Below are 26597 nucleotides of genomic sequence, written 5' to 3'. Positions count from 1 at the left end.
GATGGAGGCTGGGGGAAGGTGGGGTGAGGAAGGGGAAAGGAGCGAAGGGACGACTCCCAGTCGCCAGATGGGAGAGGAAGACCCACTGTCGGTCACAGGTCTCGGGTGGGTCTGACGTCTGTCTCTAGAGCAAAACCTCCAGTACTGCCCGGGTCCTGGAAAGCATTCTCAGAATTCCCTTATTGCAGAAGAATTCCAGAATCCCCCATCTCGTCTCGGACCAAACTCAGGGCACCAGGTTCTCTTAGGGTCCCACCCCAACATCTCTCTCCCCCCCTTTCCCTGCGCACCCCCATCCCCTACCCCGTACTTCTGTGTTCGAACCCAGCTCGCCTCAGTGCCCCCGCAGGGACGGAACCTCGGTACCGCCCCCTCCCGGACCCGCCCCGCCCCGCGACCCCGCCCTCTCGGCCCCAGCCCGCAGGCGCGGCTTGGGGGTGCGGGACCACCCTGCCTCGGCCCCGGACCTCGCCTTCCCCCAGCCCCGGACCTCCCGGGCCGGGGCCGGAGGGCCGGAGGAGGCGGGGAGGGGCCGCAGGCAGCACCGCCCCCGCCCCGCGGCCGCTCCCTCCCGGATCCGTCCCTCCCGCCCGGCCTCCGCGCCCCGCCCGCCGCCCCGCGGCCCCTCCCGCGCCGCTCCCGCCGCCCGCGCCGCTCCTCGCCCGCTCTGCCTCCGCCGCCCAAACTTTTCTGCGGGCGCTTCTCCGCGCGGCGGCCGCCTGCCCGCCCGCCCGCCCCCGGCCCATGGGCGCCCCGCCGCAGGGGGCCTGACCCTCGCGCCAGGTCCCCCGGCCGAGCCATGGCGGCCCGCGCGCCCCCCGCCGCACCTGCGGCCGAAGAGCCGGGGGGCCCGGGCGGCCCCCCGCGCAAGAAGAAGTCTCGCTCCGGCGTGTCCGGCCTCCGCCGCGCCTTCAGCTGGCTGCGGGGCAAGCGGCGCAAGAAGGCGGCAGGGACCGAGGGCGCCGAACCGGCCGCCCCACGGGCCAAGAAGGCGGACGACAAGGCCAGGAAGGCCAAGGGTAAAGGCCGAGGTAAGGCGGCCGGGCACCTGGGCAGGCGCCGGGCGGCGCCGAGGGTGCGGCCTGGGTGGCTCCTCTGGGGGTCCGCGGCGTGTCGGAGGTGGTGACTCCCTAGGCGCCGTTGCTTGGGGAGCGAAGAGCCCGGGGCTTAGTCCGAGTACCCCAAGTCTGGCCCGCCCCGCCCCCAGAATTTCCCAGACTCAACCCTGCCCCGCTCGAGATGGAGAGGACCCCCCGAAGGGGGCAGGATTCCCCTGGCTTAAGCAGGAAGTGCTGGCCGCCCGGCTCTTGGGACGGTGAGGCGGTGTCCCCTTCCCCCAGGCTCACTCAGGTTCTGCCCTCTGCTGCTGAGTCAGGGGGTCAGAGTCTTGACTCTGGCCTGGGGCCAATGGGAGAGGCACGTGGCCTTGCATCTCTGGTGGCGGGGGTCCCTCTGGGTCTGGAAAGCCAACTGCACTCAAAAGGTGTTTCAGCCGTCGAGGTGGATCTGGGTTTCCAGCCCCACAGAGGACCCAGCACGGAGCATAACATGCTTTAGGTTCTTCGCAGTGTTAGCTTTTCCTACCTGGCCCCCCTCGCCACTCACCTGGGCCAAACCGCAAACATCCACCTCCTGGGGTGGTGAGCTCAGGATCTGAGCCAACTGCCCCACCCACCACTCCTTCCCCCCGCCGTGGTAGAAACGGTCCTGTGTTGGAAGTGTGCTTGCAGATGGGGGAAACAGGCCCAAGTTAATGGAGAGGCTGTACCTGGGGCAGCGGTGGGTACTTGAAGTACTACAGCTAATTTCCTGCCTCTAGGCTTCCTCTGGCCTGATGGATGGGCAGCCTGAGGGGAGGGGTGGCTCATCTGGCCCATCCCTACTGGAATCACTTTTCTTTTGGCCGCTTGCTTTGTTCTTCCCTCATCTTCCTCTCTGTTTCTGTCTCCTGATTGAGGCGGAGGGCATGAGTCTCTGCAAGAGGGTGGGACTCCCTTGGGGCCAGCCGTCCTAGGAAGTCTACCTTTCCTGTGCTCCTGCTGCAGTGCTAGAGGTGAGGAAATGGCGGTGTGTGCAGGCCCATCCCATTCCGCCTGTGTTTACCCGCCCAGTGTCCTTTAACCACCTCCTCTGGAGGATAATTAGATGGAACACTTTAGGGGTCAGGAAGAGGGTGAAAGGCCTCTTGTGTGATTGCATCCGGCCTGATATTCCTTTTGGATATGGGCCCTGCTCCCCTGCAGCCCAGCCACAAACAGAAGTTGGGTGCTGGGGCTGAGATGACTGGGCCAGGCCCCATGGGAAGGTTTGCATGAGGGGTGTTTCCAAGGGCTCTGCAGTCCCCACAATACATTAAGTCTGTCCCAGGGCTGCCCCACTGGGATTCAGTCTGAAGTCATCCCTATCACACTCAAGGGGGCATGGGTCAGAATTGCAGCAGGATGGATTGTGGTCAGACTGTCCGGATTAGAGATAGAAGGCTAGTGGTGTACCCCAGGGCAGTGGACACTTTTCCCCTGGGAGATCAGCCTGGGGGCAGGGGCTGGAAAAGCTGACTCCGTAGGTCCCTGCTCTGACAGCCTGGGTTAAGGGTCATTGGGTCAGTGGCAGGCCTCCCCCTGCCTTGTGTTTGGTATTGGGTAGCACTGGGCTTTCTGGGCAGCAGGTCGACCTGATTTGGGACCACGTGCATGGGCAACACCTCCCTGCCTGTTGTTTCCCCAGGTCTGGGGGTGGCCGCAGGTATGTCTGGAGGAAGTCCTGCTTCCTTTTGCTCCAACCTCCTATTATTCCAATTGTTTCCTTGTCACCTGCCTGGCCAAACCTCTTTTCTGTTTATTGAGGGAAATAAATCCAATCTCTCTAATCTCCACTGGCACCGCTGGTCAGGAAGGGGAAGCCCAAAGAAGGCTTAACTCTTTTCTGGGGAAAATGTTTAGAATGAAGATTGCGGGAGATGGGGAGGAAGCACACACAGAAAATTCCTGGGAGGTCAGGGGCCTTTGCTAGGGAGGTCATTATCTCCCTGCTCCCAGTTGCTGAGCCAAAGACCCATAGATGCAGGTCTTGGCTTCTTTAATCTGTGTCTCTTACTATAAAAGGGAAAATTGAGCTTGGGATAGATTTTGAGCCTCTCTTTTCCAGAACCCCCGTGTTCCCCGCACTGCCCTGCACAGACTTAGAAGGGAAAGAGAGGAAATCTGACATTTATTTATTATTCTGAATGTGCCAGAACCCGCCCCACCCATCCCCGCCCCGCATCCATTACCTCCATTATCATTTACGACCATTTGCAGATGGAAAAACTGAGGCTCAGGGACAGTGAGTGATTGATTTGCCCACCTGGGATTTGAACTCAAATCATCTGACTCCAAAACTGGTCCTGCTTTCATGATTCTCCCAAGGACATAGACCAGGGGGTAAGGCTTAAAGATCTTCTCATCCAACCCATTGTACAGATGGGAAGAGGCCCAGAGAAAAGTGAGGGAACTTGATAGAGTAGGAAGAGTATCAGAGTCAGGCAAATTAATGAGAGTTCACATCCTGGCCCAGCAGTTAGCAAGCCCTGTGACACTGGACAAGTAACTTCTCTGTGGCCTCACTGTTTCCATTACTGTCTCTTGAAGAGAGGGTACCTTCTCACTGGGGTAACCTTCTGGCTGGACATATCCTTGATGGGTCTGTGAGCTTTCCAAGATTCTCACAAAAGAGTATGTGAAAATTATTTGAAAGTGAAGTCACCATAGAAATGTAAGGGGTCGCTGTTATGGTACGCGGGCCTCTCACTGTTGTGGCCTCTCCCGTTGTGGAGCAGGACAGGCTCCCGACGTGCAGGCTCAGCGGTCATGGCTCACGGGCCCAGCCGCTCCGCGGCATGTGGGATCTTCCCGGACCGGGGCACGAACCCCTGTCCCCTGCATCGGCAGGTGGATTCTCAACCACTGCGCCACCAGGGAAGCCCAGGGGTCGCTGTTATTGTGTTTGTGAGTTTATTCACCTGAGTTGTAAGGACCCAGTCTGGAAGGAATGGGCTTTGAAGCTGACAGGACAACTCCGTCCTGGGCCCTGGTCTGCCCCTCTCGGGCCATGTGACACCGGCAGGTTATTAACCCCTCCAAGCCTCAGTTCTGCTATCTGTAAAATAGAGATAACAAATCCTGGCTTTACAGGAGTGTTTCAAGGATCAAATTAGAAAACAGACATGCAAGTGCATTGTGAATTGTGGAGTATGGTCCAGATGTCAGCCGGTTGCTGCTGTTGTGATGCTGAGGACTTGAGCATTAGCTAAGTTTATCCTGATTCATGTTTGGAAAACAACTCATTGGTTACACCTCAGATACCCGTGATGATGATGATTATTGAGCGGGGATCCACAGAAGGTGGAGTCTTACCTTTGTCCAGCGGAGGACTCAGGCACAGAAAGAGTAACAAACAAACAAACAAGCAGGAATCTATATTTTTCAGAAATCATGTGGACTCTAGACAAGTGTGTGGGGAGGAAGTGTTTCTGGGACGGACGCCAGGACTGGAGCCTGGCAGATAATCGTGGGAGGCTTCCTGGAGGAGGTGAGCAGAGTGTGGAAGGAGGGCAGGGTGTTGGCTAATCTGAAGGGGAACATGAAGGCTGCTATGTGCCAGACCCTGGCCAGGCATTTTCATGAATGTTTTCCCTTGTTGTCCTCAACAACCTGGGAGGTGGTCAGTTACAACCATTTATAGGTGAGAAAATAGGCCCAGAGGGTGAAAGTAAGTTGGTCAAGGTCATTCAGCTTCATTCATTTGAAAAAGACATATTCCTTACTATATAGTGTCAGGTACTGGCCAGGGTAATGCAAATATTTGGGACAAGACGGGCAAGGTTCTTACTTGCATGGACATGATGAACATAGTGTAGCACTGACAGAGCCACTCAATCTGTCTCCAGAGGCCATACTCTCCAAACAAGATAACATGAGGTTGGATGTGTTTCTGACTCGAGGGGAGTAACTGCTGTAGAGCTTAGGATCAACTATGGGGAAAGGAGTATACAGCCCTCCCAAAGGTTTCTCTCAGGCAGTGGGCAGTGGCTGGGGAGTGGGCGCTGGGGATGGCTCCGATACTGATAGTGAGAATTTAGGAGCTACCCTGCCAGGCTCAGCAGATTTAACCCCATGAACGTTGGCCACTCACTCAGGGAGAGCTGTGCTGGGCATGGGGTTATGGAGAGAATCCTGCATTGGAGTTCTGCTTTGCCAAGTCCTGCCCCATTCTTGGCAAGACACTGTCTGTCTTAATAAAGATGGGGTTTAATGACCTCTGACCATTAGTGGCCCTTTCTCATTCTAGAATTCTGTGAATTTGAGAGTGGTCTGGAGGAGCAAGCTGGAAGGGGGACTCGCGGGTGGGAGCTATGTTCAGGGAAGGAGAGCCTGCCTTTGGCCAGTCAGATGGACATGACATCGGGACCCAGTGGTCTGGATGTCATAGGAAGGTGGGTGAGGATGCAGGGTGAATAATACCAACTCTCCCTGCTGAGGAAGGGGCCTGTGTAGCTCTAAAGCAAAGTGAGGACCCAAAGGCACTTTGGTTAGTGGTCACTTTGCCTCTCTGAGGTCCGGGTGGTATCTGTTTGTCTTTCAATAAACACTCCATGTATTTCCACATTCTGTGCCATTGCATGTGCTGTTCCCCACCTAGTATGTGTTTCCCTTCCCTTTTCTATCCAGTACTTCTATTCATCCTCAAGGCCTGGTCCAGTGTCATCATCTCTGTGATACTCCTGGGGAAATTATTGCCCCCAGACTCTAGAGCAGGGAGCTCAAGAGATTTGGAGTTGAACAGCATATGCTTTCCTTTCTTTTTTTAATATTTATTTATTCGTTTATTTATTTGGCTGTGTCGGATCTTAGCTGTGGCATGCGGGCGCGCGGGCTTCTCTAGTTGGCGCACGGGCCTCTAGAGCACACGGGCTCAGTAGTTGCAGTGTGTGGGCTTAGTTGCCCTGCGGCCTGTGGGATTTTAGTTCCACGACCAGGGATTGAACCCTTGTCCCTTGCATTGGAAGGGGGATTCTTTTTTTTTTTTTTTTTTTTTTTTTTTGGCTGCACTGGGTCTTAGTTGCTGCGCTCAGGCTTTCTCTAGTTGCGGCAAGCAGGGGCTACTCTTGTGGCGTGCAGGCTTCTCATTGCAGTGGCTTATCTTGTCGCAGAGCATGGTGTCTAGGCGTGCGGGCTTCAGTAGTTGTGGCTTGTGGGCTCTCGAGCGCAGGCTCAGTAGTTGTGGTGCACAGGCTTCGTTGCTCCGCGGCGGCATGTGGGATCTTCCCGGACCAGGGCTCGAACCTGTGTCTCCTGCGTTGGCAGGCAGATTCTTAACCACTGCGCCACCAGGGAAGCCCGGAAGGTGGATTCTTAACCACTGGACCACCAGGGAAGTCCCAGGATATGCTTTTCTGATCACCTTCTTTTTGGTGAGGGGCATCGCAGTGTCCTTAGCCTGGGGCCTTGACTGATGTGATATGGGCAGGGCTCCCTCTGCTGTGGGATACATCAGTGGGGGAGTGGTTTCCATAAAGGAGTCTGGGTCCACCTTCTCCAAGCCCTTCTGAAGTGATGAGCACTGTCTGCCTTGGGTCCAGATGGGAGAGGGGGGGGGTCTCACTAATTTATTTCACAAATACTTATTAAGTATTTAATATTAGGTAATAAGTACCTACTATGTGCCAGACTCTGTCCTGAGGATGAATGAAAGACAAGGTCCCAGTCCTTGTGAACCTCACAGTTTGAGGGGGTTAGTAGACATTGAACAAGTCATTAAGGGTCAAGAAGTGTGACTAAGGAGGGAACAGAGTGATCCCAGGGGGAGATCAAAGACGGCTTCCCCAAGAGGTGACGCGAGCTAAAATGGAAGAATGTGGGGAAGCTGGGGTTGAGGGATTTGCAGAGCTGGAACCAGGCAAGGCTCCTGCTGGGGGTTGGGACCAGCTGGCTGTCCTGGGCACAGGCATCACCATACCTCACTGTTCTGAACATCCTGAGGGCAGGCCCTGGGCTGACTGTCTTTTCCCTCTGCCCTGCCCAACACAGGGCCTGGCACTAAGTGGCTTTGGGTGATAGGTGGGTAATCTCATATGGGCCCCCAGACAGAGCATGGGTATCTCCAGATCCTGAGCGCTCAGAGCTGATAGCCTGAGATGTCACAGGGAGCCCTCATGGTACATACAGATGGGCAACTGAGGCCCAGAGGAGGAAGTGACTTGCTCAAGGTCATACAGCCAACCAGTGTTGGAGGCGGAACAGGAGCCCACACCCACCAGGCTGACCTCAGCTTCCCCACTCCTTTGTTCTGACTTCAAATGGAAAATCCCATCCCAGAAAGGGGCCTTGACCAGGGGTGGGATGAGAGGAGCAGGAAGCCGAGGCCAAGACGGCCTCATCCATCCCCTCCCTTACCTCTGACACCTTCAGGGGCCCGGTCCAGCTGCCTCTCCCCCTCTGTCCTCACGGAGGCCCTGGATCCCCACCGGTGGCACAGGGCCCAGGTTCTCCTGGAAATCCCCTTCAGGCTGGGGGGCCCTCCCCCCACCACTCTCCCTTTCCTGCCCCTGAAGCAGGGCTGCCAGCGAGGTCTGCTGCTCTGGGGCAGCTATACCCTGTTGCCAGAAAAATCTCTAATCTGTTGTCTGCAGAGGGCAGGGGGAGCGCCTCCCCTCCCCCGCCCGCCCCTCGGAAATTCCCCTCTCCCCAAACCCTCAAAGCTGTCTCAGCTGCTCCTGGCCTGTCACATGCTGAAGAAAACTAATGAGAGGAGGCATTGTATATTGTTTAGGCCTCAGTGAATGTGGCCGGGTGGGGAGAGCAGGTATACACACCTCTGCCTCCCATCTGGAGAACCCATGGATGGCCACCTCCAGTCCTGTGGCTGACTTGGGGGAAGAAGTGGGTGGAAGCAGCTTCCTTGGGCAGGAGGGATGACCTCGTTGTCCACCTCCCCCATGACTGTACTCCCCAGGACTCTGTGCTCTAGTGTTCCGCTGTCCTGGGGGCCGGTTCACCAAAAGCTGTCAGCTGCACTCACAGGGTGCTCTGTGCTGGCATGGAGGGGAGATGGAGACAGCTCAGCCTGCCAAGGGTTTAAACCCTGAATCTTCTGGCAAAGTGCATGCTTCCCAGGAGGCTGCTGGTGTGGTCTGGTCCAAGTGGGACCTCCTGCCTGCTTTAGGATACCCTCTCCTCCAATCCCCTAGCCAGCTGAGGCCTTTAATACTATCCTCCAGGAGGGTCACGAGACACTCAAGCCCTGCCTTGTGGTTCCAGGAGTTCTGGTCCATATGCATACCGTACCACCTACTTCTTCCCACCAGTCCTATTCCAGGCTCTCCCAGGCTCTCCCATGCACTTGACTCATTGGTAGTACTCTTCCTCCTGGATCTGGGAGCAAGCATAGCCTTTGTAGTGAAAGAAGGTAAGACTGGGAGAGTGCCTTGGATTCTCCTGCCTGTGCCTCTTCACCTCCATTACTGCTCAAGGTGCCATCATCACCACCTCTGCCAGTTTCTGTTCAACATGTAGGGATACCTACTGTGTGCCAGACACTGTGCTGAGCCTGGGGCTACTAGGAGGAGTGAGAGGATCAGTGTCCTTGAGGAACTTGTTTTCTGGTTGGAAAGGGAGATACCAAAGCAAACTGTTGCCTTGAGACGAGTGCTGGGTTGGTGTTACACAGGGTGCCGGGGAGCCCTGAGGTGTGATCAGTACTATATCAGCGGACAGCATTAATGCCTGTGGGAGCCCCAAGAACTGGGCTGGGGGAGGAGGGGGCTCAAGGAAGACATGGAGGAGGACACTGTCTAGCAGGGCCTTGAGGACAGGCAGAGGTGGAAGAGGAAGGAGCATGTGTGAGGCCTGTAGGCGTGCACTGGGGAGCAGCAAGCAGTTGTATGTGGCTGGAGCTCTGAGAATGAGAGGGGTGTGGTCAGAGATGAGGCTGAACTGGTGAGCCGGGGCAGCTCCTGCAAGGTCTCCTGTGAAGGCCAAGGTACCTGCTACAATCCAGACATCCTTCTAAGCTCTTTGCATGCCTGTCCTCACTGAATGCATGCCGAGGGATCTGGACTTTACCCTTGAGTGTTCTCTCTGCCCCCCCATACCACCTTTCCCCTTTATGGACCTCAGGTTCCCCACCTGTAAATTAAGGGAATTGGGCCAGCAGATCTCTGAGGTCTCATCCAGCTCTGCCACTAGGACCCTCTTCTCTGTGCAAGGCAGGGAGCCTGCTGCACACAGCGTGGTATACAGTGTATGCGCAACAAGTATTTTCTGGGTGGATGAATAAAATACCAGCCCCTCAGGGACTGCACTGTTGTCAACCTCAGTCTCTTAGCAAGAGATGGGCCTCAGGGAGGGTGTGGTTCAGCTTTAACTCTCCCATTTTGCAGGGAGGGAACAGGGTGTCTTGGAGCCACTGGGCATAAGAGGCAGAGTGGTGTAGTGGAGGGTCTTGCCCCGGTGGCAGAAAGGGGATTAGAACTGAGGGCCGTGGACTTCCAGCCCAGTGCTCTTTCTCTGTCTATACCATGCTGCCCCTGGTTGGAGAGATGGCAGAGTGATCGTAAAGGAGAGTCCTTGCCCAGTATGTGGGGTCCTGGGCAGGTCCCTGGACACAGGGCACTTGTGAGAACATAAAGATGTGGGGGCCTTGGGCAACCTGGAAGGCTTTCAGAAGAGGTGAACCTTGGCCTGGGCTTTGAAAAACAAAGACTTATTTAACGGGAGATGAGAGGGAGTTAGGGTTAGATGCACACAGACATGTGCTTCCATGTATGTTTACCTATATGCTCCATTACTTACACATACCCCACCCCCCCAAAGGTAGATAGATATGGGTATATCAGCAGACAATTGCACAGTCATATTGACACAGAAAAGCACATGCAATTACAGTCTTATAGACAAACATTTTCACTTACATGCACTTACATGCACTCAAGCAGACTGTTACACAGTCAGATACACAAAAAGCAGTGATATTCAGCCAGCTTGAGGGAGTCACAATTATATGGGCAAATACACAAAAGCACACCTCCAAACCTATGTAAACAGACTCGATTATATGGATACAGGCATGCAGTCACACACAGGCGATGACACAGAGAGGAAGCCACATGTTCAGGGTCACAGATGCACAACTACACAGCCACATTCAAGAACGCAAATACAAATGCCCAATTACATGCCCTCCTTCAAGGTCATGGAGAGGCACACATAAAGTGGTGGGGTAGGTAGCCTGGAGCAGTGGGTATTGGACTCAGTCTAGGTTTGAGTACTGGCTCTGTAGCTTAATGCTGTTTGACTTTGGGCTAATCAGTAGGCTTCATGGAACCTCAATTTTCCCATCTGTAAAATGGAGATGATAAAAGTACCTACCTTACAGAATTGTTTTGTGGATGAAATGAAGTAATGCATGAAAGCAGTTATCACAGTGCCTGGCACATAGGAAGCGCTATATAAAAGGATTCTATTGTTATTTTGAACGCCATTACTACAGAAGTACAGTCAGGTAGATGTATTTGTACAAACAAGCAGAGACAGGAGATACACAGACACGTGACACTCACGGGGTGGTGGTTGGTGGGCCCTAGCAGCAGCAAGGCTCCAGACCCCGCCTGTCTGGAGCCTGGGCCCCTAGTTCTCTTGGTTCCACTGCAGTCCTCAGAGGCAGCCCCTTGCCTGGGAGAGCGAGTGATCCGTCGGCCCCACCTGGACAGGCCCGGCCTTTCCCAGAGCACTGGGCGGGGCGGCTCAGCAGGTCTCCCAGGTCCTCAGAGGGGTGGAGCCTACGGGATGTGCGCCAGGCCCCGCCCCTGCCGGCCCCTCCCTCACCCCGGCCATTGGCCGCAGAGCCCGGGGGCGTGGCCGAGCTGGGGCTGGGGGCGCCTGCGGTGGCCGCCCGCGCTTCTCTCTGCCTCCCTCCTGTGGCTGCGGGCCCGGCTGCCGGGCTGGTAGGGCTGCGCTAGGGTTCCCGCGCCGGCTCCCGCGCCCACCATGGGCAACTCACACCACAAGAGGAAGGCCCCAAGCGGCCCCCGGGCCCGCAGCTTCTGGCGGTTCGGGCGGTCGGCGAAGCGGCCGGCAGGTAGGGGCTGGGGGTGGGGGCGGGGCAGGCGGGGAGGAGGGTCTTCCTGCCGCAGCCGCCGCCGCCGCTGCTGCCCCCTCCTGGGGCTTGTTGGGTGTGAGTTTGGGGGGCCGGGAATCCCCCGCACAGACCCCACCCCTCACATGCAGACAGAGACACATGTACGCACGAATACCCGCGGGCGGGCACATGTACATGTTCACAATTTACAGTCACATACACAACACCCACTCTGATGTACGGACATGCAGACACAAAATCACATACACATTCACACCCACACGATCGCTGTGGGAGGCACAGATCGTGAGATACAGGTACATATACCTATGTATACGGTTTACCCAGCCACACGAACACCACCACAGTCGCAGATTCAGACACATTCATGTAGGTACAGTTGCCCAACGTCTTAGGCACACGTATGTACACACAGGTTCGAAACTGCACAACCAGCCAGACCCTAAAGCACTTATACATACACACACACACACACACACACACACACACGCACGCACGCACATTTGTTTCCCAGGCTTTAGCCCGCACAGGCTGAAAGTTTGCAGGAGGAAGGGGAGACAAAGGTGGCGGGGAGAAGCAGGAAACCAGGGGCTGGAGACTCGAGCCGCCTCCATCTGGCTTGATCGGGAGTCGGACTGGTTCTCTGGGCTCCCTCCCCACCCCCATCCGCACCGCCGCTGCCTCTCTCTGTCCCCCTTCCCCCCCCCCCCCACCCGCGGTCCCCATGGTCGCTGCCGCATCTCCCCCTTTCAGTGCAACCACCGAGCTGGAACGCAGCCCTTCCCGGCGTGCTGCGGGATCTGTCCGCGGGTCACATTCCATCCTCCAAGTCGGGGGGAGGGGGCAGAATTGGGAAGGCCTCCAACCCCAAGGCTGGGAGCCAGGATTCCTGGTTCCCCCCAGTGGGTGTGGCGGTTCAGGGTATCCCCGGGTCCCAAGGGGTGTTGGAGGAAGGGCTGTCTAGAGTGCCTAGTTCCTCCACCTGGTGAATCCAGACATGGGGTAGGGGCAGGGTGGTGATCCACCCCCCCACCCCGCAAAGATAAGGGGTCTCCAACAGAGTCGGGTATCTGCTGGTTTTGGGGAATGAGAAAATCCCGGAGAAGGTGGCTTGGGGGGCCTCCCTCCTGTGGTGGGAGAATCCACCCATGACTTCCCAGGATGGCCTACATTCCTAGAGGTTCTGAATTGAGCCTGATGATCTCATCCTTCCATGCAGGGGGCAATAGAAAGGGCCTAGGCTGGGATTTAGGGTGTCTGGGTTCTCAGTGTGGCTCTGGTATGGGCTCTGTGACCTTGAGCAGATTGCTTTCACTTCTCTGGACCTCCCTGGCTCCTAGAGGGAGGCCTGTCTGTGAAATTAGGGCAGCTTAGCTTAGGTGACTTCTTGGGACCCTTACAGTTCTGGTTGGCTATTTTGTCGTGAAAGAGACTGAGAGAGAAGGTGGGCTTGTCCAAGGTCATTGCCTGCAGTGGTCTGAAGAATAATCATGATTATTAGGAAAAGGAGTAATTAAATTTTGGTAGGCTCTCTGAGGTTCCTCAGAAGCTGTGTTGATGAGAGACTCCTGGACCTTCCAGTAGTCTCCCTGTCCCAGTAATCCTGAAATCTGGGCTGTGCCCACCTGTCTCTCCTCTTGGCACCAAGGGGGTGGGGCTGGGGCTGGGGAATCTTCATCTGCCCTCTATGGCCACTCTAATCTGATGGTTTCCTGAGAACCAACTGTGGATCCAGACTTGTGACCATTTGTGGTGGGGGAGAGAGAGATTAAGAGGGCTGTGTTTATAATCTTCTGCCTGCCAGCCCTTACAGAAGAGGCCTGGGGCTTCTAGCATCTCTTGTGCTCTTCCAGTTCCTGCTGCAAGTCAAGGGTCAACCAGGCTTTAAAGTGTTCCTAAAAACCCAGAAAGCAATGTCAAGGCAACACAGAAGAAAGCGTGGGGGCTAAGGAATATTCTAGGCTATATGTTAAAAGACTTTTGGGTTGCAGTCAGTTTTAGAAAACTGGGGAGCTGGTATTAAAGAAGTAACTGTAGGGTTGGAATTAGTCCTGAATTGTTGATTAGACAAGAGAACCTGACCAGGGATGCATTTCAGCTCTGGGGTATGGTCGTGAGCAAAGGCATGGGGTTGAGACTGAGTGTGGAGGCTGGAAAGCAAAGTAGTTGAGGTTTCTTCCTTGTGACTGGGAGGAGAAAAAGTGAATGTAAACTTCAATCTCTTTGTTTTTACTTGTGCTGAGGATTCTAAGGCTTCCCTGGCTTCAGCCTCTGCTGACAGAGGTCCAGGTATGGGACTGGGGCTTGAGTACTTACTCCTTTGATTAGTCTGTGAAAGGATGGGGGAAAGAACGCAAGGCAAGCAGAGAGGGCTGGAGTCTACAGGCCAGAGGGAGCCAGTGAAGGTGTTTGAGCAAGTGAGGAGCCTATGAAAGTGGTATGTTAGGAAGATGGCAGGTGCAGGCAGGACAGGTTGGGGGGTGGGGTGGTGAGAGTGGAAGCTCATAGAACAGTCTGGAGGCTGTTGCAGTAATCCAGGGGAGAGCTTGATGAAGTGAGGGCTGGGGACAGGTTGAGGGCTGTGGGAGTGGAGAGGAGTGGCAGCTGCAGAGACACTGTGGAGGAGGTGGCAGAAGTGATAGGAAGGACCTGGGATTAATCAGATGTTGAGAGTATGGGCCAGAGAGTGCTGTGAAGGCTCTATGCATGAGGCTGCTTGGCTGGGGGTGGCAGCAGAGCTAAATGCTATGCTAAACCCTTTACCTTGATTAATTCATTTGTCCTCCAACGGTCTTAACAAGCTGTAAGCTATTCTTCCCATTTTACAGATGAGAAAGCTGGATCTCAGAGAAGTTAAGTCACTTGTCCAAGGCTACTCAGCAAGGAGATTGCTGAACAGGGATTCAAACCCAAGCCTGTCAGATTCCAAAGCCTGGGCTCTTAATTATTTTAGGTGTAGATTGATACCCTCTTATGAGGGAGGGGCCTGAATGTCCTCCGGGTGAAGTAAGCCTGAGGCCCTGGGGGATTTGGACTCCGTATGGTGCACAGGTGGAGGAAGCACTGTGGAGGAAGGGCAGGGGTTGAGGACTAAGCATTGAAGCCGCCAAGAGCTCAGAGAGGGAGCTGGTGGGCAGTGGGAGGGGAAACTGAGTTTCAAGGAAGGGTTGGTCCCATGTTACAAATGCCCTTGGACCATAGAGAAGGGTGAGGGTGAATAGGGAGAGGCCTCCTCACTGCTGCAAAGACATTGAAACCTGCTGGGATTGTTTGGCCTTGGTTCTCAGGAATCCAACTCAACCCTCCCAGCCCCAGGCCATCTGGACACTTGGTTCTGGGAGGTATGGAGGATTGGTGGAGGTTGTGAATTGGGAGCTCAAGGAGCACCCCCAGCACTCTGTCCTCTTCCTGTTCCCATGCATTATACTGTCAGGCTTACACACATGGCCCTCCTCTTGATGGGGTTTATTGTTCCCACTTTGCAGATGAGATTGAGGGAAGGGACTAAGTCATTGGTGGAGTCAGACTCCACCCTGCCTCTGGACCTAGAGCACCAGTGGCCGCACCTGGGAGAAGACCTGCTCCTGTTACCTCCCTTGCCCCCTTTCTTCCTGTTTCCTCTCCTTTCCTGGGGTGGGGAGACTTGTGACCAGCTGTATGTCTAGACTTGCTTGTGGGAGCCCTGGGCTTCCAGATAAGGGGCTGGCGCAGCCCTCTCTGGTCTGAGGGATCTGAGATAAGCTGAACCCCCTTGCTGCCCCAGGTCCTGACCCAAAGTGAGGGACCACTCCCCTCCTTCTAGCGGCAGAGTCATACATGCCAAGGGCTCCTTAGAGATCATCTCCCCAACTGTCCCACCTCATAGATGAAGAAACTGAGGCCCAGAAGAAGGCAGTGCCTGATTCAGGATCATGCTTCAACTGAGGGGCAGTGAGAGCTCAGGCCTAGGACCTCTGACTCCCAGTGCAGTGGAATATCTGGTGTGGGCTCCAAATTCCCTTTCCTTCCAAACAGGGCGTGGTTAGGGCTGCCAGATAGGGCTAGGTCACTGGGGAGCTGATAGGAAGCTGATGTTAAGTGTCCCTTATCAGACCTTATCATAATAATGGTTCTCAACTCCACTTGAGATTTGAAGAGAGGTCCAGAAGTGGATGGGAGAGGAGGCCTCTAGGGGCATGGGAAGAACAGCAGCCAGTATGAGCTGGGCTCACATCCTGATTCTGCCATTATTAGCTGTGTGACCTTGGGCAAGTCACTAACCCTAGGGGAGTGCCTCTGTATGGTGAGGGGGATTTAGTGAGACCATGTGTGTCTCAGTCAATTGGCACTAAGTAAATGCTGGCTTATGATCGTTGAAAGTGAAAAGGCCCCCACGCCTGGATAGGCAGAGGCTCCCTCTGATGACAACAGTGTGTTTACACTTGGTTGTGTGGCTTTAACTTTCCCAGGCACTCTGTGAGGTGGGTATTAGTCCCACTTTACAGATGAGACTGCAGCCCTGAGAGGCTGATTCATTTGTCCAAAGCCTGGAATCCAGACCTTCCGACTCCCAGCCTTTTTCTCTCCTGCTTCATGGTGGCTGCCTCTCCGGCATCTATGAAATGAGGATAATCATGCCTTGAAGGAACAAAGGAAAGGGCTTTGCAAAGTCAGGATCGTACCCTGACCGAAAGAGATTATTATGTTACTGTCGGCAGCAGATACTGACCCGGAAACTCATTATGACATTTACTAATATTATGGTAGCTAATTCCTCCCTGTGTTACTGCCCGTTCCCCCAGGCGCCTGTAGGATGGGATCCTCCCCTTCCTGTCCCAGGTGCTCCCTAACCCCCAATATTTACCTTAGAACCGGCCTGTCAGCTCTGCCCTGGCTGAGCTGAGAAGAGGAAGGAGGGAGATTTCCCTCGTGCAGAAGTGGGGTGCAGAGCTCCCCCACTTTGGGCAGTGACTGAGGCTATGGCCCCCTCCCTCCCACGCCGACCCCTTAACTTCCTGAGACTTAGGGTCACTAAGGCGTTTGCAGTGAGACCCAGGTTCTGGGCTCGGACACTCCCTGGTTGGGTGACCTTGAGCAAGTCACTGTCCCTCCAGCCTTGTGCTCATTTGTAAGAAGGGAACTCACACCTATCTTTCAGGTTTCTCATTCGCTTTCTTCGAGACAGTAGAAGAGGAAAGTGTTTTGAGAACTGTAAAGCGCCTGCGCCTGAGAGTTATATTCACTTCCTTTTGTCTTGCCTCTAAGAGAATAAAATCTATGCATGCTCTGGATTCTGCTCCTATGGGAAGGCCCGAGTCCCCTCTGGGCCTTGGTTTGCCCACCAGTACAAGAGTGAGGGGCTGAGACTTAGGGGCCTCCAAACACCCTGAATCCTGGCTCCAGAGCAAGGCCACCTGGGCAGCTGTGCCCTCCCCCTTCATTCCTCTCCCCTGAGTCAGGCCGGCCTGGCTGCGGGGCGCGCCGCAGCCCCCGCCCCTTGCTCTGGAATGGGGCAGGTTGAGGCCTCACCCCGTGGAAGATGTTGCCAAGACAGTGCTTACGCATGCGCACAGGTGCACGTGGCCTTGGGGGGCGGGGGCAGGGGCTCCCTTTCCTATTCCTCTCTGTTTCCAGGCTCAGGGGGGCCCCAGAGCAGTGGGTACATGCATCTGCCCTCGTGTACACGCAGCCACCCATCAGGGCCCTGCGTGAATCTGCGCAGTGGCGCTCGGGTGTGGGGAGGGCTTGGACTAGGGAGGCGTGGGTGTGCTTTGTGGACGTGGTGGTGAGAGTGCCCGCCTGTGGGGGATGGCCCCAGTGAGGCTTTTTGGAGGTGCGGTCTGCACACTTCTGCTGGTGGTCTGTATCTCAGCTCCCCTCCGGAACTTGGAGGTGTGCTTCCTGGTGTGCTCTGCGTGGCCTGGAGCAAGGTGTCCTCTCAGATCCGGGAAGCCTCCTCCCCTGGGTAGGTAGGGGAGGCAGAGGCTGCGTGGTGAGCCTCAGTCCCAGGCTGCATCTCTGGACTGTGCTGGGGCTGAAGGTCCTGGAACACGGACTCCAAGTGTGGCCTTAGGCAAGGTCCTTCCGCTCTCTGGGCCTCAGTGTCCTTGTGAGGTGCACTCTCTCCATCCGACACTCGGGTTGCTGAGCCTCTCCCCAAACAAGCTACAGGTGTGTAGACCTACACCTGGGGTGGCTCAGAGGGACCTCAGGCTCTGGCCACGGCGCGGGTTGGGGGTGGGGGGTGGGGGGATGGGTGTTGCTGGGGGAACCAGATGTTATCAAGTGTGAGAGCCTTGGATCCTGCTGGGGAATTTGCAGCTGTGACCCTGACTGCAAGCTATGGGCCTGGGACCTTGATGAGCTGATGTTTCCCCACCCCTGACTTAGCAGAGCTCAGCCCTTAGTTTCCCTGGTTGGGAGAAGCTGAACATGCCTTTGTCCTGCATGTTTGAAGTCTCCCGTTTTGGAACCAGCCAGAGCTTGGGAAGTCACCTGGCTCTGTGAGCCTCACAGGTCAGTTACCAGGAGAGTATCTTTGAGTACCTGCTTCGAAGGACTGTTGTCAGATCTGTGAGGGTAGAGACTGCCTTCCACCAGCACCTGGCATGGTGCCTGGCATGAATTAATCACCCTACACGTGTCGGTCTACTGCTCTTTTCTGTTTGAGTGGGACTAGGGACTAATAAGAGGGATGGATGGGTCTGGCCTAAGAGGGAGGGAAGAGGGGAGGATGTGGTCAAGAAACCTCAAATTTGGGGGGATGGTAGGGTCATCCAAACCTTCTTCAGAGGGGAGATCAGGTTTGTAGCTGGCACAGTGGGCAGAACGTGGCTTTTGGATTCAAGTGGTCTTGAGTGTGAATGCTGTCCCGCCATTTACCAGCTTTATAATGCTTGCCCTCTCTGGTGTCCATTTCCTTATCTGTAAAACGGAGATAAATGTGCCTACTTCTTGGGAATTCCCAGGCGGTCCAGTGGTTAGGACTTGGTACTGTCGCTGCGGGGGCCTAGGTTCAACCCCTGGTTGGGGAGCTAAGATTCTGCAAGCTGCACAGCACAACCAAGAAAAAAAAATGTGCCTACTTCTTAAGAGTGTTGTTTAGATTTCAATGATCTGAGGATATATACTATCTAGCCCCACAGAATTTTGTTCTCTAGAGAGCAAAGGCTCCTCTATCTGCATGAGTGGTCCCTGAGAAGTGGCACAGCAAATGGGGAAGGACCAGTAGGAGGATCTTGCAGCATGGGAGCCATTGTGAATTCTTAGATCCCTAGGGACTCAGAGAGAGAGAAAGGTGCTGTGAGAGAGGGGTGTCCTCAGGTGAGTCTGGGGGACAGCACTTTATAGTTCACAGACCTTCTCTTCCGCAGTCTCAGCTACTCTTTTTTTTTTTTTCTGGCTGCAGCACGTGGTGTGGCATGCAGGCTCTTAGTTGCACGACAAGGGATGGAACCCATGCCCCCTGAAGTGGAAGCACAGAGTCTTAACCACGGGACCACCAGGGAAGTCCCTCAACTACTCTTTTTGGAGTTGCCAGGGGGAATCTCTTTTAACACCGTCAATACTCAGCTGAACCTTTAGTACTGACCTCTTGGGGTTCTTTGAATAAAATCCAGACTCTGCCAAGGCTTCTGGGGCCCTACCTGACCTGGCTCCTGCCTTTTCTCATCTGCCATTCTCTCCCTTGCTCATCATATTCCAGCCACACTGGCCTCCTCTCTCTTCTGGGAAAACCACCCCACCACTCCTGCCTCAAGAACTTTTATGCTTGCTATTGCCTCTTTCTTTTCTTTCTTTCTTTTCTTTTTTCTTTTTTTAAAAAATATTTATTTTCTTATTTGGCTGCGCCAGGTCTTAGTTGTAGCACACAGGATCCTCGTTGCTGCGTACGGGATCTTCATTGCCGCATGCAGAATCTTTAGTTGCAGCACGCAAACTCTTAGTTGCGGCATGTGAGATTTAGTTCCCTTACCAGAGATCAAACCCGGGCCCCCTGCATTGGGAGTGTGGAGTCTTAGCCACTGGACCACCAGGGAAGTCCCTGCTGTTGCCTTTTTCTAGAAGGTTCTATGCCCAGCACTTGCCCTGGTTGGCTCCTTCTTTAGGTCTCAGTTCCAATAGCCTTTCCTTGGTGCCCCCTAAAGTCACCCACTTCCTGTCACATCTCCTCAGCCCTCACTATCTAAAATTATTTTGCTAGTTCACCTCATTCGTGTATTCATCGAATATTTATTGAACTCATAGTATGTGCCAGACACTAGGGATATACTGGTGAACAAGATAAAAGTTTTCCAGTAGATGTAGCCCCTAGTACTAGTTTAATAAATATTTGCTGATTAAATGAATGGATACAACAATCTTATAAAGAGGGGTTATTAGCCTTGTTTCCATGTGAGGTCATGACTTGTATGTGATGGAGCTGGATTTGAACCTGGACCTGACTTCCCTCCAAGTACCTTCCCTCCTGCCCCCCACTCTTATTGCCCTCACCTATGGCTAATTCTCTTCTCCCTGCCTGGTGATCCAAGAGAGTCACTGAGTCACAGAGTGAGACCAGTGAGAAGAATCCTGGGATGGAGGAGCAAGAGGTCTGTGTTGAAGGCCTGCCTCTGTTGTGTGACCTTGGAGAGTTCACAGTGCTTTTCTGGCTGTTGATGTTACATTACTAAAGTGGGAAGATAATCCTTTGGAAAGTCTGGGGCTGGACATACATGTGAGGAGGGGTTGTTAGCACCAGCCACTGTGATTCTGCTCTGGGCGTCTCCCTGGCTTCCCAGCACTGTGTCCTGGACTGGCTCCTGCTCCTCCAGGGACCTCTGCCGGTGTCCTTGCCATCCGCCTAGGCAGTCCTGGGCTTCTGCCTGGCTGCTCCATGCTGTGAGCTCCTTCCCCAGGGAATCACCCTCACTAGCCAGGAAGACTTGGGGGTGGGCACCATGCCAAGTCTAGTCTAGTGGCTCTTCCACCCACCATCTGGCAGCCGGGACCCTTGCCTTAGCTCTGGCTCATGACTGTTTAGAAAAGGACTTGGGGACAGGGGTAGTGGGCTGCCCCTGGAATTGAGTATATTTGGCCCTCCTAGTCATCCGTTCCACAAGAGCCGAGCACCCAGAGACTCCGGGCCTCAGTTTCCCTGTTGGAGTCTGGGAAGGTGCCTGCTCCTGCTCTGCACTCGAGGGGCGGGGTCGGTGGATGGGCGGGATCAGTGGTGAAGGTGGGAGGAGGACCTGGAGAGTAGCCCCTCCCTCTCCTCTGCCTGGAGCCGGCGCTCTGCAGCTGGGCGGGCAGACTCATCCCCTCAGCGCTGGGTTATGGTGAAGGCATCGCCCGGCGTTCTGGAGAGGTCAACGTAGGGGACGGTCCGCGTGGCGCCGGCAGTCATGGTGGTGTTCCTGGGCCGCCACCTCCCGGCGCTCCTCGGGCTCTTCAAGAAGAAGGGTGAGTGGGTGTGGCTGGGGGGGAGATAAGGGATCCCCGATACCCCCATTTGCCAGACCCTTACGTAGAATGGGGGATCAAGGCCGGGGAAGGCAATGGGGTGGGGGATGAGGGCTGGTAATGAGGCCAGACTCCCCTGTCCGCCGCGGTGCCTTTGTCCAGCAGCTTTCCTACTGCCTTTGTTTGATTTCTGCTTGTGTTTCAGAGGATGGCTCTAGGTGTCTCTGACCTTGAAGCCTGCAGTCCTCGGGCAAGATTGCCTTCCTCCAGGGGTACTCACGCTTTACTGGGTACATCCCAATACCTCAGTTCCAAGAGGTAGTGCACCCCCTCCCGGGTCAGCTCAGTGTTTGTGTGGGAGGATGGGATGTGGGGAGCAGAGTAGAAAGGAAAGTAGTACCCCTGGAAGTTGGGGAGCAGATCAGGGAAATCGTGTTTAGAGGCCTGGGGGTGAAGTTTTGAGGGGAGAGGCCTATGCCCTCCTCCTCCTAGGAACTGGGCTTTCAGGCCTGGATTAAGATGTGGGGGCCAGAGGGCCCCCAGTTTGAGTGTGATTCAGGAGTCCCCTCGGGGAACCTGGAGTTTAGTCTGGGCTCTGACTCCGATTTGCTGGGTGACCTTAGGCAAGACCTTTCCTCTTTGAGCCTCTTTGTGGACTTGTAAAATCAGGAGGTTGGGGAGAGGAGGATCACTGAGAGACCTCCTAGCTCTGACCTTGTGGGATTCCTGAGGATTCCCTGGGCAGGAGCTTGGCTGTTGAAGAATGCTCTGAGGAAGGCGGAAGGGGCAGTTCAGGTGTCTGAATTGAAGACCCTGATCTTGGGGCGTGGCCCTTTAAAGGGCTTGTTTTGTTCCTGTCCCTCCACAAGGTGCTGCCAAGGTCACATGACCCTGCCAGAGCTTTTGCTTATGTTGTGGGTTCCGTTTAAAGGGGGGCTGGGGCTGCAAAGTGCTGACACAGCCCCTATTCCCAGAATTAGATGCCCTGCTCCTCCATGGGCAGGGCCTGTAACAATATCCTTTGTAATGGACCCCTGGCTCCTCTGCACCAGGGCCCTGGGCCTCCAGGAGAGGGGGATACCTGGGACTGTTCCCCAAGAGAGGCTGGAGCTGCCTCAGGGGGAGTGGAGTGGCTGGGGTCCCTCTTCTCCCCTCCCCAGCCTATCCTTCCACTAAGGGACAGCTGCATGGGTGAGTAGGGGACCCAAGTGGCCATATCCTTGGCTTAGCCCACACCCCAGGACTTCCTGGGAATCTGGTTATGGCCTTTGCTAGTGCCCACCCCTTTCTAGTGTCCCATGTGTCTTTTTCTTGGACCTGGGCCAATGGGGTGTACAAAGAGGTGGTTTGTTTTCCTGTAAAGTGGAGCTCAGGATCGGGAGACAAGAGAAATGTATTTGCTATGGGCTGTGTGTACACTGGCGTGTCTTGCATGGGGCCCTGAGTGACAGTTGTGTGTATATTTGGGTACTGTTTGTGTATATACAGAATGGGGACTGTGGGTGTCGTGTATATGTGGTGGCTGGGTGTGCTCTTGGTGTGGGTACACAGATGTGGTTTTACTTGGATGCTATGTGTTTGTATACATACTGAATGAAGCCTGTGGGTGTTGTGTGCATATATGGTGGGCATGTGTGCCCTGGGTATGGTGCCCTGTATGGGGCCCTTTGTGTGGTGCGGGTGCTCAGATATATGTACACTTGGATTATAGCTCGTGTATGTACTCGGGGGCTGTGTATATTGAGTGTATAGCCCAGGACTGTGGGTTGTGAGTACAGACTGGGGGAAGTAGGCACTGCATGTATGTGCAGGTGCCCTGTGCACTCTGGGGACTGTGGGTGCCCTTGTTGCAGTGCCTGTGCCTTCCCAGGGCCCAGATACCTTTGGGCCTCACTTTCCTTCCTCCTCCATTCCCAGCAGGCTCTGCCAAGGCTGAGAGCGACAAACGACTAAGTGTGGGGCCAGGCCAGGGGCTAGGGTCTGCAGTGGATGAGCACCAGGACAATGTCTTCTTCCCCAGCGGGCGACCGCCTCACCTGGAAGAGCTGCACACGCAGGCCCAGGAGGGGCTCCGTTCCCTCCAGCACCAAGGTAACCTCCTCCTCCTCTCTCCAGCGCTACTTTCGGCTCCCAAAGTCAGGGGCCTAGCTCAACATACTTTTCTGATGCCTTTCAGAAAAACAGAAACTGAACAAGGGTGCCTGGGACCATGGAGACACACAGAGCATCCAGGTGAGCCCTGCCCCCAGCTCAGTCTTGATGTATTCCTCTCTCCCTGCTTGACTTCTGACAAGTATGTCTTTGAACCCTTCTGGATCTGTTTCCTTTCTGTATCATGAAAGGCTAGACGAGATGCCCCTGAGGGCTGGTCCAGGGAAGCTCTAGCTGATGCCTGCTCAGTGCTAGGTGATGCTGGAGCAGGTTGGTGGGGGGGTGAATCTGAGTCAGAAGTTACAAAGGGGAGCCTGAGGAGGCAAAGGTAAGGCCCACTCACGCCTCTGGGCTGATCCTTCTCCCCCCAATAGTCCTCCCGGACCGGGCCAGATGATGATAGCATCTCCTTCTGCAGCCAGACCACGTCCTACACAGCTGAGAGCTCCACGGCAGAGGATGCTCTCTCCGTCCGCTCTGAGATGATCCAGCGCAAAGGTATCCACTCACCAGCCAGGACTGTTGGGCAGGAGAGGGGGTGGTGGGTACCCAGCACCTGCAGCTTTCCCTTTTCCTCCTAATCTAGTGTTTCCCAAGACTGTGATTCAGTGGATTCAGGAAACATAGTACCCTGTGTCCTCTTGGAGGTTCATAATGAGCATTAACCGAAAAGCAGGACAGTGAAGAGTTGAGAAACCTGGTTTTGAGTCTAGTGTTGCTATTTACAGCTGTGTGATCTTGGGCCAACCCTTTACCTCTCTGTGCTTCTGTTTGATGTTCTATAAAAATGAGGATAAGAATACGTACCTTATTGGAATGAATGCCAAGTGTTTAGCATGCTAACACATAATAAGTGTTCGCTAAATGGAAATCATCATTACTGACCTAGTAAAGCCTTCCAGAAGGCTTGCAGAAAAGTGTCTAGCTTTGTTTAACCCAGCTTTGCCCATGCCTACTTGACTGTGGAAATCTTTTCTCACAGAGTTCTTATTAATATTCTATAAAAGTTGTGCTCTGCAGAATGTGCCCCGAGACCTGCTCTAACAGTTTCTCTCCCTGGACTCACCTGCAGGGTCCACCTTCCGACCGCATGACTCATTTCCCAAATCATCTGGAAAGTCAGGGCGGCGGCGGCGGGAGCGGCGGAGCACGGTGCTGGGACTGCCACAGCACGTGCAGAAGGAACTCGGTGAGCGCCTGATGAGGAGGCTGTGGGCGGGCAGCCCTGGCCGCCCCCTCTGCTGACTCCCACGCCCTCCCTGTCCATTCCAGGCCTGCGGAATGAACGTGAGGCACCAGGTACTCCTCGGCCTCCCGGCCCACGGGATGCTGTACGCATCCCCACGGTGGACGGCCATCCGGCAGGCTTGGCCTCAGGGTCAGGGGCCAGGGTGTCCCTGCAGGCGCTGGAGGCGGAGGCCGAAGCCGGTGCCCAGGCAGAGGCCATGCTGCAGCGCCACATCGATCGCATCTACCGGGATGACACGCTTGTTGGCCGGTCCACGGGGGCCAGGCCCTTGCCACTGACCCGGCCCATGTCCCTAGCAGTGCCCGGACTGACCGGAGGGGCAGGGCCTCCAGAACCCCTGAGCCCGGCCATGTCCATCTCGCCCCAGGCCACCTACTTGTCGAAGCTGATCCCGCACGCCGTGCTGCCGCCCACAGTGGACGTGGTGGCCTTGGGCCGCTGCAGCCTGCGCACGCTGAGCCGCTGCAGCCTGCTCTCAGCCAGCCCGGCCTCCATCCGCTCGCTGGGCCACTTCTCCTCGGTCTCCAGCCCGCGGCCCCGCAGCCGCCACCCTTCCTCCTCCAGTGACACCTGGAGCCACTCTCAGTCCTCTGAGACCATTGTGTCTGACGGCTCCACCCTCTCCTCTAAGGGTGGCTCAGAGGGCCGGCCAGAGGGCTCTGTGGCCAACAGTAACGTGGCGCCCCCTCCCCTGGGGGGCAGCGGGAGGGGCTCTCCCAGCGGGGGCAGCACTGCCGAGGCCTCGGACACTGTCAGCATTCGGAGCGGTGGCCAGTTGTCCGGCCGGAGTGTGTCCCTACGGAAGCTGAAGCGGCCCCCGCCACCTCCCCGCCGGACCCACTCGCTCCATCAGCGCAGCTCAGCAGCACGTGATGGGCCCCTGGGGCTGCCTCCCAAGCCCGAGCGGAAGCAGCAGCAACAGCTGCCCCGGCCGCCCACCACTGGCGGGTCAGAAGGGATGGGGGCAGCACCCTGTCCATCCAGCTCAGCAGGCAGCTGGGTGCCTGGCTTGTCTCCAGGTGGCTCCCGGCATCCCCCACGCTCCCCAGAACGGACACTCTCACCCTCCAGTGGATACTCGAGCCAAAGTGGTACCCCTACCCTCCCTCCCAAGGGTCTGACAGGGGCCCCTGCTTCCCCAGGCAAGGCCCAGCCCCCTAAACCAGAGCGTGTCGCTTCCCTTCGATCTCCGGGGGCCTCGGTCTCCTCCTCCCTCACGTCTCTATGTTCCTCCTCCTCTGATCCGGCGCCCTCAGACCGCTCTGTTCCGCACGTGTCGACCGCCCTGGGTGACAGGTTTGTCATACCTCCTCACCCCAAGGTGCCTGCCCCGTTCTCCCCACCTCCCTCTAAGCCCAAGAACCCAAACCAAGCTGCCTCTGCTCCAGCTGTCCCTGCTGTGGTCCCTGGGCCCATCTCTATCACTGCTGCCAGCCCTGAGTCCCCACCTACTCCCCAGACATCCCTAACCCCACCTCAGGCATCTCCCGGTGCCTCCAAAGACCAGTCACCCCCACCATCCCCACCCCCATCTTATCACCCCCCCCCACCACCCACTAAGAAGCCAGAGGTGGTTGAGGAGGCCCTGTCTGCCCCGGAGACTGCTGAGGCGGCCCTCCAAGATCCCACCTGGCCCCCACCCCCGCCTCCTGCACCGGAGGAGCAGGACCTGTCCATGGCTGACTTTCCTCCACCCGAGGAGGCCTTTTTCTCTGTGGCCGGCCCTGAGCCTGCAGACCCTTCACGCCCCCCGGAGCCCTCCTTAGCTACTGTCTCTTTCCAGAGCCAGCCCTGTGGTACCCCAGATCTTCCTCCAGCTCTGCCAGCCCCATCTGCTGCTGGTTCTGTCCCAGGGCTTCAGGCCAAGGTCCCTCGGAGGGAACCTGGGGGCTGCAGCAAGGGTGGCGGCCTTCCCAGGGAGGATGCTGCCGCACCCCTGGTCACACCCTCACTCCTGCAGATGGTTCGGCTGCGCTCTGTAGGCACTCCCACAGTGGCTCCGACTCCAGTGTCAGGGCCGTCGGCCCCCCAGAAGCCACTGCGAAGGGCCCTGTCAGGGCGGGCCAGCCCAGCGCCTGCCTCCTCAGGGCTCCACGCTGCTGTTCGGCTCAAGGCCTCCAACCTGGCTGCCAGCGTGGGCCCTGTGAGTGCCCAGCCCAATGGACCACCTGAGGCAGAGCCGCGGTCCCCTGCCTCTACGGCCAGCTTCATCTTCTCCAAGGGCACCAAGAAGCTGCAGCTGGAGCGGCCCGTGTCCCCTGAGACCCAGGCTGACCTCCAGCGGAACCTGATAGCTGAACTTCGGAGCGTCTCAGAGCAATGGCCACCCCAGGCCCCAAAGAAGCCACCTAAGGCCCCCCCGCCTGTGGCCCGCAAGCCTTCTGGGGGAGTCGCCCCTGCCACCTCGCCCAGCTTTCCTCGGGCTGAGCCCCTTCCTGCTCCTCCCACCAACGGGCTCCCCCATGCCGAGGACAGGACTAAGGAGGAGCTGGCAGAGAATGGAGGTGTCCTGCGGCGGGTGGGTCCAGAGGAGAAGCTGGGCCTGCCTGGCACAGGTACGGTGGGCAGGGAGGCGTGGGGTGTGGGTCCCATCACTGGTCATGGGAAACAGGTGTCAGAAGTCCTGCCATTAGGGATTTGCTCT

General features: G+C 56.1%; 1 protein-coding gene across 2 annotated transcripts in view; it reads left to right on the top strand.

Moving 5' to 3' along the window:
* The first annotated feature begins 799 nt into the window (after positions 1-799).
* The window catches only part of NHSL3 (NHS like 3), a 33641-nt gene continuing 7843 nt past the window's right edge, over positions 800-26597 (top strand). For both annotated transcript variants that reach the window (XR_003678842.2, XM_024125507.3), the window contains exons 1-6: positions 800-1031; positions 22471-22644; positions 22730-22785; positions 23079-23202; positions 23777-23893; positions 23977-26508. Coding sequence is in view for 1 of the 2 variants with exons in the window: in XM_024125507.3 (XP_023981275.1) it covers positions 800-1031; positions 22471-22644; positions 22730-22785; positions 23079-23202; positions 23777-23893; positions 23977-26508 (3235 nt within the window). In the remaining variant the exon portion in view is untranslated. The remainder of the gene's footprint in view (positions 1032-22470; positions 22645-22729; positions 22786-23078; positions 23203-23776; positions 23894-23976; positions 26509-26597) is intronic.

This window comes from Physeter macrocephalus, chromosome 3 (genome assembly GCF_002837175.3).
Source record: "Physeter macrocephalus isolate SW-GA chromosome 3, ASM283717v5, whole genome shotgun sequence".
In the NCBI taxonomy this organism is placed as follows: domain Eukaryota; kingdom Metazoa; phylum Chordata; class Mammalia; order Artiodactyla; family Physeteridae; genus Physeter; species Physeter macrocephalus.
The sequence above is the reverse complement of the archived record's forward strand: the minus strand, read 5'-3'. Positions and strand labels throughout refer to the sequence as shown.